Source organism: Ceratocystis lukuohia, assembly GCF_044167205.1.
Source record: "Ceratocystis lukuohia strain C4212 chromosome Unknown Supercontig1_pilon, whole genome shotgun sequence".
Lineage (NCBI taxonomy): Eukaryota > Fungi > Ascomycota > Sordariomycetes > Microascales > Ceratocystidaceae > Ceratocystis > Ceratocystis lukuohia.
This window is the reverse complement of record NW_027263520.1, coordinates 5,554,401-5,572,397: the sequence shown is the minus strand read 5'-3', so window position 1 is coordinate 5,572,397 and position 17,997 is coordinate 5,554,401. Positions and strand designations below refer to the sequence as shown.

Genomic DNA, 17,997 nt, shown 5'->3' with positions numbered 1-17,997 from the left:
GAGCTCCAGCAGCAGAAGTTGCTATTCTAAATCGTGCTCGTCCAAGGCATCAACAAGCATAATGATGTTTTTTTCTGAAGCCTCCCAGCGCAGATGTGGCCTCTTTCGGTTGATCGCCATCTTGATGTTGGCAAAAGATATATGAAAGTAATACCTACGACCGACCAGCTTTAACTCATGGACGATGCCACAAAGGAGTATTTTCTCGCCTCTGCCGGGGACTCTCCCCTGACCCGGAGAATTAGAGAATTAGATTCACCTGCGTTAGCATTGCAAGAGGAGCCCCATGTGTTTGAGAATCCGGTTGCAAAAACCGATCGGCAAGCCATAGCTTCCTCATTCCTTTCCATCGAATCAAAAGCTAGAGAGACAAGAGAGGCTCAAGTCGCACATTGTCAACTCTTCTTGGACGACCATGTCTTCTAGTAATGATAGTCGAGTCAGAGCGGCGTTCTAGGCATTTCACAATAACTTACTCATTTAGCTACAGAGGAGGGATGAGGCTATAGCTTACAACCAGCTACCGTGGAACTACCAGTGAGCACCGAATAAACCATAAAGTCTACGAAAATATAAGAGTGTACCAACCCAATTGCGCCCAACTACGGTAGCCTTTTTCATGTTTTACACGTGCTGCAAGTTAGCATAATAGGTCTCAGGCGTCAGAAAGTGATGGCCCCTAAATCGAAAGAAGTTCTGATCATAAATTTTGCAGCTATACGAAGTGTAAACACAGTTCCTATAGACTCTGCCCTCCCTTGGACAATGTTATATAACAAAACACCAAAAATGATGCATGTAGACCCTAGAGGACATTCCAACTAACCCTAATAGACCTTGATCTCTAACGCATAGATCGTCACATGAGAATATTAGAAGGCCTCTAGTAGCTATGTGCAGCAGCTCGCTTGACAGGCGCTGTAAGTTTTCCCCCCTTGCTAGCCTATACTCAATGTAATTTATAGGGGGTTCTAACTGTTACTTAGTTTTGATGCCTCCGAGCTGGCGTTATTGTAGTTACTACGCGTTCTCATGTTAATCGGGCGTAACCTACTTTGCGGGGTGGAAATTAATCCATGTCGTATTCATTACAGTACTTAGCCCTGTAATAATGTTATCGAGCTTTCTTCTCCTCCACATTCTCCTGAGACTTGCGCTTATCCTCCATTGTTACTCCCCAACTAGCTAGTCCACTAACCACCCATTGTATCCCTCTAAGAAGCATTAGATGATATCGCGTCCTTAGACTAAAATGGTAACCCGTCCTTCTCGCCGCTCTACCAAAGTCTATTCCTCCCGCCCACGCAGTCCGCCATATCGTGCAAGCAGACGACCACAACATGCTCAGGGTGATTATGACGACACTCAACTTCGGCAGCGAAGACGTCGCGACTGGTATTCATCCAACAGGCGCCCAGTAGCCTATGATTCTTATGATGAAAGCGACTACTACCCCCGGGTTGAATTACAGAGCGCGGGCCGCAATTACGTCGATGATGAGCGTCGGCCACCGGGGCGAATGTGGCGAGCGGCTCACCTAGAAGATGGTGGTAGTGAAACATCAGTGGGCCAACGATCGTTACCCTCCATTAGCCGGACCGCTAACGTCAAAAAGAGCACCGCGACTCCAGGTAAGAGGCAACTGTTGAAAAGCCCAAGATGGTTAGATTTCTAATTTATGCTCAAGGGGACATCTCGTACTCGAAACGTGCTGAAAAGCCTGATGCCGGTCGCCCAGGCCGCAAGGGAATGTCCTTTGCCCATCCAAGAAGAGAAAAGGCTAGCCGTAGCCAGTCGCCGACAGCCCCTCTAGTAATGGCCAGCTCAGGGAAATATGTTACACACCTCTCTCTTTCAAGATCTGCCTCGCGGGCCGTTTATATGGAAGAAAACGAGCATTCCTCCACCGAAGATTTCTTCGAGAAGATCCATGGGATAGATTCTTCCCTTGAGGTCTCTGGCAAGGCTGGTAAGATGAAGATGATGACTGAAACGGAGGACATTGTCAAAAGACTCCAGGCAAAGTATAGAGACCTAGTTGAGCTACTTGATGAGCAGGACGAGGAGCTAGCTAGTCTCCTGGAGGAAAAGGAGACCGAAAAGGAGGCCGCTAGCATTGATCTTGAGATGACCAGTGACAAGGGGAAGCTAGAAGCAAAGATGAAGAGACTAATGGGCAGGTTTAAAATGCACCCGGCCAAATCATCTCCTACCCCTCTCAATCCTGAAAATCCAGCCCTCGACCCCTGCGAGCTGAACGGCAGCGAGCCCCAAAAGGCCACAGAGAAGGACAAAGACTCCAAACTAGAGAAGATCAGGAGCTGTGCCGTCTCTATGACTCAGTACCTCGCAGGGACTCTCAATACATCGGCCCCCTATGTTGGCCTGGTAAGTATATACGTGCCTCTTGTGACTGGATATTGGTACATGAAGACTAACATTATACTGGAAGGCTTTTGGTCCTGCGGAAATCTGCTTCAAGGGCGCTGCCCTACTTCTTCAGGCTCTGATCCACGTTGTCGAAATACCTTCCAAGGTCAATGATATTTTCATTCGCTGTAGGCAATGCATCGAATCTATCCAACTTGCTGGCAACCGCGACGTTGGCGAGCTAAACATGATGCTACGAGATGTGGGCACAGACATCTTTAATTCCACTCTCCTATATGCCTATATGGAGACCATCATCGAAGTATGGAAGACGCTATCACAGTATGCTATTAGCTGGGTCCGCAAGCTGAAAATTGGAGTCGACCAGGCTCTCGGCACCGATGATCAGTTGCAGGTGCTTTTGGACAAACTTGATGCTGCCGAAAAGGCGACATACTCCGATATGATGTTCAAGTCGGCGGTGATCTCAGCAAGATACATGGGCATTCTCAAAGAGGGCCTGACACGCTTAACAACCGAAATGCGTCAGATGCACGGCAGCGTTAATCAGCTAACAGAACTCTTTGGCGAGCGACAAGCAGTCGATAGAAAGCTAGCAATGGCTCTTGGCTTTACGAGCCGGGAGACCGTCGATTGGTATCCAACTCCAGAGAGTCTAGGGACTCTCCCGCCGAAAGATGTACGCAGCAGCTGCCAGTGGGTCTTTGAGGTGGAGGAGGTTGAGAGGCTGATAGCAGATGATAATACGGATAGCCCCTATATCCTTCATCTACATGGGCTAAAGGGAACCGGCAAGACAACGGCACTATTAAGCCTGCGAGACTTTATAGCAGGCCAGCGAGGCGACCACGTGGCATGGTCAGCGGTCTCATTCTTCCACCAGACTTGCGATGCAGATCTCGCCTTTGACCAAAGCTGTTTCCGAAGCTTAGCGTGGCAATTCATCAAGCAAAACTCCGACCTAGAACATGCCATTCTCGGGGCGTTTTCAGAGGCTAATTCGCAATCTAGTCCCGTATCCTTGGCCTGGGCCTCCGACCTCCATCCAGCGCTAATGAGTGCTCGCCAAGATTCCGACGACCATGTTCTTATCCTTATTGATTGCGATAAACAAGATCACAAGTCTTTGGTTGAGGCAATCGCTAATTGCTCTCGAATCCCTGGTTTTCATTTTGTAATAGCCACGCAGCACCAGCAGGAAGAGTACCCCCATAACTACAAAAGGACTCTAGTGTCTGTCGAGGACTCCCGAGTAGTCAAGGTCACTAAGCATACCGAGGCTGATGCTCACAAAGCTATCCGCAATTTCCTGAACGAACTAGTGAAGACGCACCACCCACCAGGACCACTGACTCCAGATACCCTAGCGGAGTACGAAGAGCGCCTGCGATTGCTCTTTCAACATAGCGGGCGGTCATTTAGCGCGCTCAATGACTACATGAATACTCTCCGCAAGTCCTCATCTATGGCCATAGACAAACTTGGTGCTGATGTGCAGTCGTCGGCATGGGCGGTCAGCCAGCAAACCCAGCAGGAAACCATTAAGAAGCTTTCCCCGGACGAGCGACAAGAACTATCATTGATATTGGCTTGGCTAAGGTTCGGTCTCATGCCGCTGCGCATCCAAGCTCTCTCTCTCCTGTCTGACATCACACTTTTCAGCTCGGGCAGTCATTGGACGAAGATGGTTCGGGAGAGAATCAATAACAAGTACTCATATTTTGTCCAGGTTGATAGCCATGGCATTGTTGGCTGGCAGCCAGATTTCAACCCCGAGTTCCTGTTGCGTGAAGAGTCTACCACAGGACAGCCAGGCTCCACCAGCCAAGCTCCCCTAGACCCAGGAGTAGAAGATGTTTATGTTCGAGTGCTCAAAGCTTTGTTTCCTTTGGATGGAGACTTTGAACGCCTAGGCCTGAAGCAGGCTCTTGAAGATCGCAAAGGTATTGTCTTAGTTCTCAACGATGACAACGACCAGCTTCTCCTTGCCATTGCTTGCCTGAGGATCTTGGTAGATATGCACCATACCACCGATTCCTTTGATACTTCTGCAGTCCATAACCCTGCATTTGAGCCACTCCCATCCGCGAGCAAAGTCGACTCCGGGACTCGAAATGAATTGAAATCTTATTGGGCCGATGCATTAGCCCTAGCCCAAGATCCCAATGCAACAAATTCTGTTTCTTCCCAGTCTAGCAGCTATAAGCAGCCTGCTTCTACAGATCAGGAGATCTCCGTAACTTCCATGCCTCTAGCTGAAGAAGATTCCATGTCCACTGATCGATATGACCAAGATGATATCTGCTACATGACGACTTATGCCATCGCGTGCTTGGTACCTCACATTCGATCTATAAAAAATATTCAAGACTGCGATATCAAGCTCAAGGAAGAGCTCGCCAGGCTCCTTCCTAAATTTATTGGTGACCCGGCCGCAGGGTATGCAGAACTAGGGGCCACTTCGCCAAAGGCTAGCTCACATTACTGGTATAAAACGCATGTCAAGGCACTTCTTTCCCATGCAGAGCTATCGCTGAGATATGATAACGGACCCGGAGTACTAGGAGGTCTCTTGAAAGATGAAACTATAAAGGATGCCTTTAGGGCAGATGGCCGCGATCTTGAGGGTCTCACTGGTGTTCATAGCGATGATGAGGAGGCATCAGAGTATAGCCGCCAGCCAGAATTAACACGCGTTAAGTGGTCGCGATTCAGTCCCGCTCGCGATTCTTCAAGAAGCCGTTCTCCAGATAATCGAAGGACAGGACGCTCCTATCGAGCACAGGCCCGCAACGTCAGCCTGTCGCCAGAGTTTCGCCGGTCATCATCAAGTGGATCTAGATCAACATCGTCAGTCGATGACAGAGTATCAAGGGCCCGAGGGTATGATTCTAACTCTGATTCGGAGCAGTCACAAGCAGAGAGTCTAGATGTTAAGGGAATGGCAAAGTTGTATGCCGAACCGGACTGGCCATTTAATTGGATGCTTCAAAAGCTATTCCTGGGGTTTGATGGTGCAAGGAGACATTTGGTTGCTGGAGTTGCATACGCCTGGAATGTTTATGACCGCTTTAAGGTGAGGAAAGCATTTCCAACTCTCATACAAAAAACGCATAATCTATAGTCTGCTTGCTAACAGCCGGGTAGCCCGAGAGCGATAGAACGTCGTCTCTAGCAAAGCTAAGGGCCCATACATTAACGTTGACAGAATTTATCAACTTTGAAGACTGGGCACGGTCTGTTGTAAGCTTTGACGAGCTATCAGCTTCGGAAAAGAACAGATACTTGATGTCCGCAGTCACCATTCTGAGCGTCTTCTGCAGGACCACTGTTGAACCCCGAACGCAGTTTCTTCTCCCAACTAGAGATCTAGATGTAGATGCGAGAGCTAATGGGAGTGTTGACGACGAATTGGCAATCCCGCAGTCAAAGTACCAAAGGCTAGATGGATACCCTGGACATCACCACAACGAGGCTATCGACCAATACAACCTGGCTCTCCTCAAGCTCACACAGGAAGCCAAAAGCCTTCGTGGTGTTGTCCCCTATTGGCTACTATCCTACGTTAAGGAGACTAGCACTGTCCGTGACTACCTAGTGGATCATTTAGTTCGTGATGCTGTTCTCTCAGCTCGCTATAAGCGAAGCCAAGTTGATAGCAGCGGCGATCATGTTACATATGATGATTCAGTGAAGCCAGATCTTGAATGCCCTTCGCGCATTATTGCGGACACCCTGGTGCATCTGATAACCGAAGAGGTCACAAATTCGATTGCCCGCTGCGATGAAACCATGGATGATGCTTTGCTGAAAGACATCAAGCTCTGGACGCGCTTAGCAGTTCACAACGATTCCACTATCAGCACTGTTCGAAGTCTGCTTCTACTTCACAACTCTGTGTATACAATGGACATATATGCTGAGCTTCTCAAAGCCATGCAAACTGCTACTGAGGATTGGCGGATTCTCTCGCAAGACTACGTCCTCAGTATGATTGCTGATCCCGATCTCTACAAGATTTTGCAACATCTCACTGTCAACAGCACACTATCTACCTACTTCCTACCGATATTCAACACTATCAAGTCTGAAATTTTCAGCAAAAACAATATTTACTCTGCTAATCTCAAGCACATAGTCATCATTGCCTTTAACAATCTCTTTACCTTTCGCTTTCCAAATGCCTCCAACATCCAGGAGTCTCTCAGCTGTGTTGATAATCTCCTTAACAACACATACTACGGCACCCAATCCCTTACTGACTGGCAACGCCATTATCTCCATCTCCACAAATTCACCCTTACATATCTAGCTAACCTAGGCTCTTCCTCTGACCTCTTCGAGGCTTTGGGCCCTGTCATGTCCGCCGCTAAGGCTAATCTCTCGCGGGGGAAAATTGGCAACATCGTCCGGAATAGCTGCTTCCAGCTTTGGACCCATGCCTCCACTCGACATCCCAATGAGCCCCGGCTGCTTGAACTACTCGAAAACTCCCTGAAAGTCTACCAGGAGCGTCCGTATAGCCGTTCAGATATCCGCCGAGTCGCCAAGATGCTAACGGCTATTGGCGATTCGAGGTTTTCTCCGAATGCGTGGCGTTTGCTAGCGGCTTTAGATTACTATGAGTATGTGCCGTCGGGCGAGCCTTTAACGATTAAATATACAAGAGATCGATTGAGAGGGCATTCTTTGGCTTATCAAGACTTCATGCACTCGCAGACTTGGCCAGTCACAGCGCCGTGGCCAATAGATATCGAAGACTTCAAAGTCAAGCTGCCTGAGATTCTCGCGGAGACATGGCCCTCAGTTGATCATGATCGAGAAGAAGAGAGCATTCGATACCTCAAGTCACAAAGAATATCCAAGCAAGACCGCGTGGATCTCTCAAAGCGATGGGCAGACTATGTGGCTGACATCCGCTGGAGATGCTTCGTGTGCCTAGGGAGTGTTGTGAAGAATAAAGAGGGGACGCTGTTCGTCTGTCGTCATTGCTCGGGGACGCATGGGCTTGTTTGTCAGGGGTGTCATAAAAGGCTTTATAGCGGGGAAGAAGGGAAAGACTTGAGCATGGCACGGATGACTTACTGTTACAAGATGAACCTGTGGCTCAGTGTAGATCATATTGGAGGTTCAAGCGGGCGGTCGAGCAGGAGTGAGTGGGTAGGAGAGGCACTGGGGATGCTGAGGGATAACCCAGAGGAGTTTGTCGGCGGACTAGAGAAGCTATCGTTTGATTCTCTTTTTGCTGCAAATTCCGAAGGCCTACAAGTTGCGCCGCATATTCGGGGGCTAAACAGCGAAGCATCAAAGCTAACTATACCCTCGAAGTCAAACAGCAGCAACCTTGGCGATTCCGATCCTATCGAGATCCCTACACCTGAGGCCAGGCCCCTCGATCTACAAAACACTGTCACTCCGCTAGTCGACCCTCTCCCCAGTGCTGTCATCGCTAATTCCCCGAAAGTCTTCGCTACCGATGCCAAAGCGCCAAATGAATCTTTGTTGCCGCTTGCGGATCAGAGCGGGCGTAACGAGGCCCTGAAGGAGGCAGAGGGAAAGTCGAGGGGCAAAAGCAAGGAAAAGGAGAAAGAAAGAGAGAAGGTGGGAGGGAAGATGAAAGCAGAAGTGAAGCTTTTTCTCAACAAGTTCAAGTAGATTGCCTAGCGGAAATGTAATACATAGGATGAACTTGATAGCAGCGGCTAGTGAATCCAATAGCAAAACAAGCACAGACCCAGCAAAGTTATGGCAGAAAACAGATTAATGGCGTCTAGATCGGATAATCTCACTACCGAAATAATAATAGTAGCACTCATGTCATTCCTCTCAAGAACAATTCGATTCCCAACCAGCCGAATAAGATGGATGGGACATCAAAGCACAGGGCCACTAACACCCCCTACCAAAAGGTCCCCGATCAACAGACGCTGTTCTACATGTATATGCAAGCCCTGGACAGCCTACGATCTGATCTGTCCCACTAGAAGCAATGTCTCTGTCACAATCATAGTAGCAGCAGCGCCTAAAGAATGCAGGCAGCTGAGCCTAAAGACACACAACTACCCCAGTATGCTTTCGTATCAGTACCACCACTGGTCTCCTACTATTGCCTTGCCCAAAGTCCAAGCTCTCCAGCTGGAACCTGCGAAATGCCCATCACTGCCCGACTTTTAGCAATGAGGCCAAGCGAGTTAATGCTAACCGATCAATCCCTAAATCTGCCCATTAGGCTTTCTACCAGCCAAGCTCCCTGCTTAATCTTGGCCTTCTTGGCGAGTAAATCCTCAACATGTTAACCCTCCGTAGAACGCGCCAGAAAAGGAAAAGAGAACAATACCCTGGCCTCCGACAGTATCATCCGTCGGTGTTATAGAAAGTATCTAGGCCGACATTCCGCACTTGAAATAAATATAACAAAAACGTCCTCGAAATTAGCATGTTCCGAAACATCAAACAGAAATGAAGCGTTTTTGACGTGTCTCTTTGACTTTACTTTGAGGCCTGAAAACCACCCAGCTAGAAATTTGAATTTAAATGTATTTAACGTCTACTGGAATCACTAAGATCAAACGACGCACCCAGCTAGAAAGTAAACCATTAAAGTTAGTGATGAAACCTGTATGTGGCTAGGGGCAGGGCAACATGCGCACGCACGTCCAACGCAGAATGCTTAATGGAAAACATAAAGATAAATCCATAGTTTAACGTGAATATACGTAGGTCTTTCTATACACAGTTATCTAGATAAACTCGCTCTAAGTACACCTACACCTATGCTCTGTACATGCCTATAGCCTGATATAACTATTCCTCCATGAAGCCCGGAACGCTGTGGCCCCTTAGGCCTCCACTCGCTGGTACTCTGTGTTGTAATCCTTCAGCTGCGTAGCCGATTCTCTACCGCTACTGTTTTTATCCGAGAAGCACTTGGAGGGGTGGAAGATGTTCAGCAGGACACTGGCCATCAGCATCAGAGTTGCGTCCAGAACATAAATGAAAATCTCCTCAGTCTGTAGCACCGACTCGCTGCCCTGGATGTACTCGATCATGCGGAAGAGTGAACGGACTAGGATAAGAAAACTCGCAGCGTAGAGGACAAGAAGGAGCCTATACCAAGTATTGTCGAGTCTCTTGATCGCCGAAGTTGGCTTCTTCTTGATTCTCATGTGGAAGAGACAAGTAACGACCATAAACAAGGTGAAGAACAAAATCTGGACGACAAGACCGCCAACAATCAGGTTCTCTCCAGAGGATCTCTGGGACGCAGTGTCGGCATTCGCAAGCTGTCCACCACCTACAAAACGAAGAAAAAGTTAGGGTTAGACTCAGTGTCACCCAAAAGAAGACAAGTGGAGGGCAATTTTCACTAACCTATGCCTTGGAGAAGGATTGAAGCGATATCTCCAACCAAGAAGAACTTGGTCAGCCAGCTTGGACGAACCAAAGAGTACTCCTGAGCTTCAAGCAGCGTGATAAGACGGCCGAGAATCATGTAGATAGAAGCAGCGTAGAAGGTAGGGCCAAGGAGAAGAAGGAGACTTTGAATGATGAACGGGCCCATACTCCAGTCCGGCGTTTCCTTTGCGCCTATACCACGGCAAGCATAACCAATAATCTCGACTAGATGTTGAGAGGAGTCTGTTAGCACCTTTCTGCGGTAGTTCCGCAAGTCGACTAGGTGGATACGTACAAATTGAGCCCATCAAGAAGGGAATGAAGAACCATGACTTAGTCTTAACGATCTGAAAGGCATGGACTAGGGAGGATAGCAAAAAGCCTAATATGAAGACCACAGCCGCAGCAAGCGATGGGTCGTACTTGTATAGGTCATTTTTGTCGCCGCCGGCCATTTTTGCTTAGAACGTAGCCAGCAAACTAGAGAAGTCTCGGTAATAATAGATAGAAGCGAAGAAACAAGCCAGTCAGCGTGTGCTATGGTGAATGCAGTAAAAGACGGGTGTATCCAAAAGGAGGATTAAGGCAGTGTTTGGTTATAATGAAGATATCGGACGGTAATGAATAGAGCAACTTGCAGACGCGATCCGGAGCTTAATGTACTTTCTGGCAAGTGGTATCCCACACATACCTTTGTCCATTGCAATCTACCCAAACACCCTTTTTCGGAGCCCTTTTTTTTGCTGCCTAGCCTAAGCCAACCGCTCACATCCTGAGACCACGCCAAGGGGGGTTGTCGTTCACATTTTACCACTGCCTATCACAAAGTGAGGAACGTACTATACTCCAGAAGGGCAAGGGGAGATCGATCGGAGGTTTTGACAGCAGCCGCTTGAGGCGGAGCAGTACAGATGGCAGTGCATGTATGAAGGCTGGAAACAACCATACAGTATGAAAGGAGCTATGTGCAAAGGGGGTGGTACTGTTCTACCCCGTTCGGAGGATTAAATGTCAACCCGTGTCAAAGTTCGGCCTATCTCTATACCTCTATGTAGTGGGTCCAAGTGGGTCTAAACGGCTGCGTTTAATTTCATTGGCCAAATCCAGTAGGCGGCAGAATTTTAGTTTGTGTTACAGTAATGGCAAAGAAGCCTCGCTTGTGAATGCTAATTATAGACGCCGCCGCAGCTTAGGTGCGGTGCATATAGCCCTAGACCAGCCACATTGGAAACTCATATTAGGGTTAGGAGAGGCGCTAGTGACAAGACCCATGTGTTAAGGAAATGAGGGTAGCGTGGCGAAGAACGAAAGCGAACGGCTTCAGAGATACAAGCCTTGAAGTATACAAAGCAAAGAGGGATCAGCGAAGGGCCATGATATAGAGGACCTGACAGAATCGAAAGACGTGTTCAGGCTTGTCAACCGCTTGAAGGCACCAAAGTCAGACAACGGACTCCCGCCAATCGTGTACCAAGGCAGTCCAATCCACTCTCCACAGGGAAAGTCAGAGGCGCTCTTGGACACGCACACCCAGCCAGCCGAGGATGGAGTGCAAGGTACGGAGGAAGCCAACCCAGGGGCGCGGCACTGGGAGTGCCCTACCTGGGAGGAAGTCAGGGAAGCAGTTTTCCACGCTTGGAACACTGTGCCAGGAGAAGGTGGCATCCCAAACACGGCCTGGAAGACAGCATGGCCTTTCTTTTCTGGACACATAGTGAAACTATTCGGTTCGGCTTATGCATGGAGCTTGAATACCACCCCAAGGTTCTCAAATCGGCAACAATGATGGTGGCCCTAAAACAGAACCCCGACAAGTCGCACCCGAGGAGCTACAGACTGAGATCACTCCTGTCAACCTTGGGGAAAAGCCTGGAAAGGATGGTGGCCAGAAGACTTGCTACGCAAGCAGTAGAGTTGAGCATCATCCCACAGAACTATGCAAAGGCAAAGGCCCTACTACCACACCCGACCAGGGACTCGACAAAACTCCGGCCCCTGGATAAGCCAGCCTGCAAAGTGCACTGGGTCCCAGGACACTGCAAAGTCCCGGGCAACGAAGCAGTCGGTCGATCAGCTGGTCAAAGCGGGTTGCAAGAGCGAGGTCCTTCTGGTTCCAAGGGCGACAATGTCACTAACGGCAGCAAGAAGATGGAGGAACGAAGCCTTTAAAGCAGACTTCCGAAACTGGATGAAAGAAAACTGCCCGAAGATCAAGCATCTCGGTGGAGCGCTGAACTGGCCGAGACCATATGACATCGGCTGGATTCAGGGGCTACACAGAGGCACAGTCGTCCGGATCCTAGCAGCGCGCTCCAGACACGGCGACTTCGAAGAGTATCACGTGCGACTCAACCACGCGAATGCAGAAATACGGTGCCCAGTCGCAAAGTGTGACCAAGCCAAGACCTTTAGCCATCTGTGGGAGTGTCGAGCCAACGAGGAGAAACTGACCATGAGGTTTGTACGAAAGCTCCTCACAGGAGACAGGAGCTGCAGATATCTGGCAGAGTGGAGGGTGTTCCACATTGGGACGTGAAAGGGGACGGCGCGGCGAGAAGGGGGTTTCCTCGGAAGTAGGAGTGCTGAGCTACAAATTCGCTTTTCTTTGCTGCTTTTCTTTTGTATTCGTTCTACGCTCTGTTCACTGTCTTGTTTGTTGTTTGATGTCAGTTTGTTTTTGTTCATTCTTTTTTCTGCCCTTTTGTACTTCAACCACGGTAGAGCGTAAACGAGGAACAAGTTGACTTGAGAGCAATTGCGCTTCGCTTGACAAGACTCTATAGTGAACCTTGTAGAGGGTTAATTCTGTCCGGTAGCCAGTCCGGCGTCGTTTGATCTCTGTGATTCCCGTAGACATTAAAAAATTATTCAAGTTCGTTCAAGTTAGTCCATGTGCATAACTACTGCATATTTTATGCAATGACCCAAGATTCAATTGCATAAAATGTACAATTTCACAACTTTTACCTCTCTATAAAATGCACGATATATGCTAGGATAGTGAGTAGACACAAACATCAAACATGCTTATTATTCCCCCGCCATCTGAGCAAGGGGGAGATAAGCAATAGTAGAAGCGTCTCAGGCCCTTGCTATTATTCATGTTGTCACATACAATGTTTCTCACGTGTCACGATCTCTTATACTAGCTTCTCGTTTCTGCAGGGGAAAAAAAATAAAGCATGCAATGCTGTACGTATGTATTGATAAGTAAAATACATGAAAGAAGAAAATAAAATGCTCAAGCCGGGGATCAAGAAAAGAAAAAAAAAAATAGAATAAAGGTGGAAAGAAAAGAAGAAAAAAATTGTGCTACTAAATCAAGGTGTAGCTCAAATGAAAAAGGCGGCGATCCTAGCTGTCTATCCGTCTATCTATCCTTAGTAGATCTTGCCAAAGCCAGCAGACGACTTGACGCCAGACACAGTAGACACAGCGGCAGCTGCGGCAACTTTCTTGCCACCGAAGTTGCTCAGGAAGCTGGTGTCCTTGGTAGACAGGGTGCCCGAACTAGTGTAGCTGTTGAGCTCGCAGTTGCGGCCAAGGGCGGCGGCGCAAGCCTTGTTGCTGGCAGCATCGGGGGACGAGAAGATCTTGCCGGAGCTGACCTTGGCAATGTTCTTGATGTTCTGAAACACGTTGCCCTCGATCAGGATGTTAGAGCCAGCGTCCGCCTCGAAGGCCTGGCCAGTGTTGTCGGACCAGTAGTTGTTGACGGCGTGGAGCAGAGTGTTGCCAGCAACCTTGGGGGCACGGCCGGAGGTGTGGTGGACGTAGTTGTTCTTCAGGGTGATCAGATCGTTAGAGCCAGTGAAGTACATGCTCCAGTAGTGGTGACCATCGCAGGTGGCAGACCACGAGGTCTGGCCGTCAATCTCGCTGTTGGAGATGGTAACACGGTTAGAAGCGTCATTGCCCAGGACAATGTGCTGGCGGCCAATCAGCGAGGTCTTGACGTGGTCGATCCAAATCAGATCAGCGCCGTTGAGAGTGATAGCATCACCACCCCAGACATATTGAGGGTTCAGCCCAGTGATGTGGACGTTCTGGATAATGACGTTCTTCTGCTTGACGATGCGGAGACCCTTGCCCTTGATTACACCAGAGGTTCCCTGGCCGATGATGGACTTGTTAGAGCCGACGGTGATGCCAAGCTGACCAGCCTTCTTGTATGTTACAGAGACCTTGGGAGCATCGGGCTGGTAGTTATCACACCAGTTGTCCTTGTTAATGGCGACCTGGCAGGCCGAGCCGGTACCCCAGGGGGCACAGCCGCTGCCAGTCACAGTGCCCTCAGAGTCAGTGAAGTCAAAGGTCTTAGTCAGGACAATGTTTAGGGCATCCGCGGAGCCGAGGTATGCAACCAGCTCATCGTTGGTCTTGGGGTAAACTGTGTTACCATAGCCACCACCGGTGACACCACTAGCAAAGCCCTCGGCAGCACCGCTGACAGTGACAGCAGAAACTGCCTTGACGATAGCAACTAGAGCAATGGTGAACTTCATGGTTACAAAGGAAGGAATAAAGGTTTATAAACAAAAAAATAAAAAAGAATAAGGCGGGCGAAGTTTACTAGAACTGAAGAGTAACCAGACGTGAAAGAAAAGAGTGAATAAAAGAGAGTATAACGAGTGAGACGGCCGGCCGACAAGATAGAACTTGAGTAAAGAATGAAAAGGAAGAAAGAAACTGCTTGATCCCACAGGGAAGAAAAGAGAGCGATGATGAGAAGTAACGAACCAACAGCAGATTGAGGGCGAGGAGCCCTCGATATTTATTCTTCGCGCAGGCAAGGCGTCTTGAGCCCAGAGCTTCGTCTCAAACTAAGATAAGGCTCCTTGGCCATCCGACTGAGGGTCTGGCCGCTCGCTAGGCCCTGGATTGTAAGACTTGGAAGTATTGGCACTGGCACAGCAGGAGCAGGACCTGCGCCGCGTGTCCATGGAGAACTGAAAACCAAGGCGATTGTGCTACTATGTAGCAAAGCAGCTGTTTCACCTTGCCCTTTAATTTCGCTACCTTGACTTCAGTCGGTTTTCGGGCAGGTTTATCTACGCTCACAGTCGAGCCTGTAGTCAGCTAACACTAACTAGCACTCACCAACACCAAAACCTAGAGCTTATTCTAATCTAGCGGGGATGGACTTACCTTACCCTCTCAGCCAGCCCTTACTCAATCAGTGCTAGTTGAGCCCACTGTAGGAGAGTAGGAAAGCGGCTGATCAGACGCGAAAGTGGCACCTCATTTCCTTTGTGCTAACCCACCAACAGATGGGCCTCGCTTTCTTCTCGCCAGTTAAGGCAGCCTGTCTGTCAGCTCGTCTAATGTCGATGGTTTATTCCTTTTGCAATAGTGGAACTCTCAGCACATGAAGTTTTCGCCTGGTTCCTTTCCCATGGGCACTCGCTAAGCATGACTATTGACTCCACCTGCAGGCGAGCGTTCCCTCTGACAGGAGGGCTGCATCCCCTTCTAAGTCCGAACAGACTACCATGGCCTTCAGGCTTGTTTGAGAGTGTGGTTGTCTGTCGGCAGCCCACCCTTCCATAATTTGTGATTAGGAATAGTTCTTCTGGAGGATACCATAGAGCCAGTGGGAGATTGCATGCTGTGTAGGAAGGAGTAAATCTCCCGGCCTTTTTTAATAATACTTCTCCCCGCCCGCCATCTTGTTCAGGCTCTTCCTTTCTTGCCTGCTTCATGTTTATGGCTTTTGTCGTTTTCGTCGTTTTCTCGTTGTTAAATCCGAGCTCGGTCCATCTGGCTAAGATGTGTAAGTCTGGTTTAGGTCGGGATGAACAAGACCATGTTCAATGGCGCGTCATTACAAACAAAGCTTTCTTGTCAAACCTCCCCTGTTTCATATCCTGGCACATTGACTTTTATTCCAGTTCCAACGCTGTTTTCTCCATCCAATAAATGCATAGCTGCTAACCTAGGCCTGGAGTGCAGGAGCAGCCTAAGCTAAGTTTCGTCAGGGCGAACTAGCTCCTTTCTTCTCCCTTTTCCCTCAGTCGAGAACATAATCATCTGAAGGCCCATACTGTCGCTTGGTCTAGATTGCCTCAATCCAAGGAGGAGAGTTTTGTCTAGAGTTGAGTGGAGGCACTCTAATATGCACAAAACTAGATGTGCAGGCCGGCCTGTAGCAGCAACTCAGGCACGCTCGGAATAGATGTTTTTGATTATTCCATGGGCTGTTTGGAGAAATAAAACAGAAGCTTACAGAATACAGCCCCTCGGAGAAATAGCAGCGAGTAAAATAATCCCGTCTTAATAATCGAAGTATTTCTATCCTAGACTCCAACCATACATAATATTAGCACTAAGTAATGATGGGACTCTGCCTGTGGCACTGACTGTGATAAGACGCCGACTCTCACCTTGGCTATCAGAACTCTGACCTATTTCAAGAAGCGTACCCTAGCAAGTTGCCTACCTTGGCAAGTCTCATGCGTTCTTACTTGGGGGATAAAACATGTTCGCCGCTCCGTGATGCTCAGATCGCCAACCGGCACATGAGGCAGCACAACCCTTAAGTATGCTTAATTTTTTTTCTATGTTCATAGCAAGCTGCTTTGTGTCGAGATCTTCCTGGCACTGAGGATCGCCCCAAGTTCTGCACATTGTGGTTGTTTTTCTGGCATGCTTCAAGCGTACACTTGTGCCATCCCAAGACGTACTACCTGAACTCGTTGATGGATGCACATGCATGTCTTAATTCCGCTTCGGATAATAGAAAGCAATCAATTGACAATCCTAGTTGCCAATGAAATCCCCTAAATGAGAGCAAATATATCCCGGGGTTTGTTACTTGGCATCTGCCCGAGTTGGTGGATGCTTACATGGCCCAGCCCCAAACATTTGCCTGAAAAACTTCAAAGCGTATCTGTCCCTTTTCTCAGGCAGGCTGGGTTTTATACCTGGCCATGGACCGTGTCCTGTGTCGCGGCTTTCGCGGAAACACCTCCCACTGGTTTCTCATCGACCGTTCCATAGATTAACAGCGGAACTAGCGTTAGTGTGGCCAGAAAAACAATCGGACTTTATTATGTAGCGAAGATCCCGCTATTTGCGTTATCCTACTTGGATTTGCGTTGCAGTCTGGGGTAAATCTCGCCTCAACTGAACCGAAGGGGGGTCGGATAGAACAAAGAGGAGTTCCATCCATGACTTTCTATAACGTCTGTTTTGATCTCGATTTGTGTTCTAGAATCCGCGAAAGCCGCTCCTAACCAGCGTCGTCAAGCATTTGCATGATGTAGGAAAGTGAGCCACCAGCAAACTGCGTGAGAGGCCAGAGCGAAAAGTAAGAGAGCGAATCATAATCAGGTGACAGGGAAGGAGAGCGTGTTAAAAGGGATGTAAAAGAACAGTTTCCTACCTGGAAAACACAAAACTGTGACGCTTGTTCTCGCCGTCATATAGGGGGCTCTGTTCACAAAGAACAATGTAGAGGGCAACCTCGCTTAGTCTCCCTAATCTCTTCAGCCTCATCAGCATCTCCCACATTCCTAATGTGGCGCAAAACGAATAAAGCAATGGCTTTCAGTGGCTGATTCGTTAGGGTTAGGGAAGACAAGGGCAAAGCGAAACAGCCAAGCAGCAGAAGCTTACCACCCACCCACCAGCTTGACGAATCCGGTTTGATTGATCAAGGGAGCTAAGAAACATAAGGCAAGGGTTATCGGGCCTGGTGAGCTCTCGCTTCCTTCATTATGTGATTAGGCTAAGGCTTGCTTTGCTTACTGTGCATTGCCTATGACATAACCCCTCCCTCTAGAGACAAAATTCTCGAAGCGTCTGGCAGCGATAAGCCCCATTTGCGTCAACAAATATCAAGACGGCTAAGGCGTAGCAAGAAAAGAGAAAATAAAACAACGCAAGCAAAGGAGCCTAACTGACGTTTGAAGCTCCTCGTTACTGCCCATTGTCCAGACCCAACGATCTAACAGCCACCCATCAACTTGCACCGTCATACTTCATTTGGCTTGTTGCGCTCGCTACCTTGGATTTGTTTGTTATAGTATAGCCTCGCCTCGCCTCGCCCGCTGCTTCAAGGCAAGCCTCGGCAAGGCTTTATTTTGCGACGACCATTCATCCAACATCTACCATATCTGTATGTCGTGGCTTGCTGTCATGTCAGCCTGTACCTGTGTGCATCCATCCGCTTTTTATGCGCTGCCATAGTATTGTATCGCATGGCTTTGG

At 48.6% G+C, this 17,997-nt stretch overlaps 4 protein-coding genes across 4 annotated transcripts; 2 read left to right on the top strand and 2 right to left on the bottom strand.

Annotated features, from left to right (window-relative positions):
• Positions 1–1,252: 1,252 nt before the first annotated feature.
• HOO65_011377 (uncharacterized protein) lies at positions 1,253–8,046 on the top strand (the record flags this gene model as incomplete). Its single annotated transcript, XM_071005223.1, has 5 exons — positions 1,253–1,631; positions 1,688–2,388; positions 2,483–5,467; positions 5,539–7,296; positions 7,486–8,046. The coding sequence occupies 5 exons, from the start codon at positions 1,253–1,255 to the stop codon at positions 8,044–8,046; spliced, it is 6,384 nt and encodes a 2,127-aa protein (XP_070863198.1).
• Positions 8,047–9,230: 1,184 nt separating this feature from the next.
• HOO65_011376 (Protein RTA1) lies at positions 9,231–10,241 on the bottom strand (the record flags this gene model as incomplete). The annotated part of the gene is made up of 3 exons (XM_071006032.1): positions 9,231–9,685; positions 9,763–10,029; positions 10,082–10,241. The coding sequence occupies 3 exons, from the start codon at positions 10,239–10,241 to the stop codon at positions 9,231–9,233; spliced, it is 882 nt and encodes a 293-aa protein (XP_070863197.1).
• A 1,327-nt stretch (positions 10,242–11,568) lies between these two features.
• On the top strand, positions 11,569–11,955 carry HOO65_011375 (putative double-stranded RNA/RNA-DNA hybrid binding protein; the record flags this gene model as incomplete). Its single annotated transcript, XM_070999960.1, has 1 exon — positions 11,569–11,955. One exon carries the CDS (start codon positions 11,569–11,571, stop codon positions 11,953–11,955), a length of 387 nt encoding a protein of 128 aa, XP_070863196.1.
• A 1,211-nt stretch (positions 11,956–13,166) lies between these two features.
• HOO65_011374 (pectin lyase) lies at positions 13,167–14,291 on the bottom strand (the record flags this gene model as incomplete). The annotated part of the gene is made up of 1 exon (XM_070999959.1): positions 13,167–14,291. One exon carries the CDS (start codon positions 14,289–14,291, stop codon positions 13,167–13,169), a length of 1,125 nt encoding a protein of 374 aa, XP_070863195.1.
• Between the last annotated feature and the right edge of the window lie 3,706 nt (positions 14,292–17,997).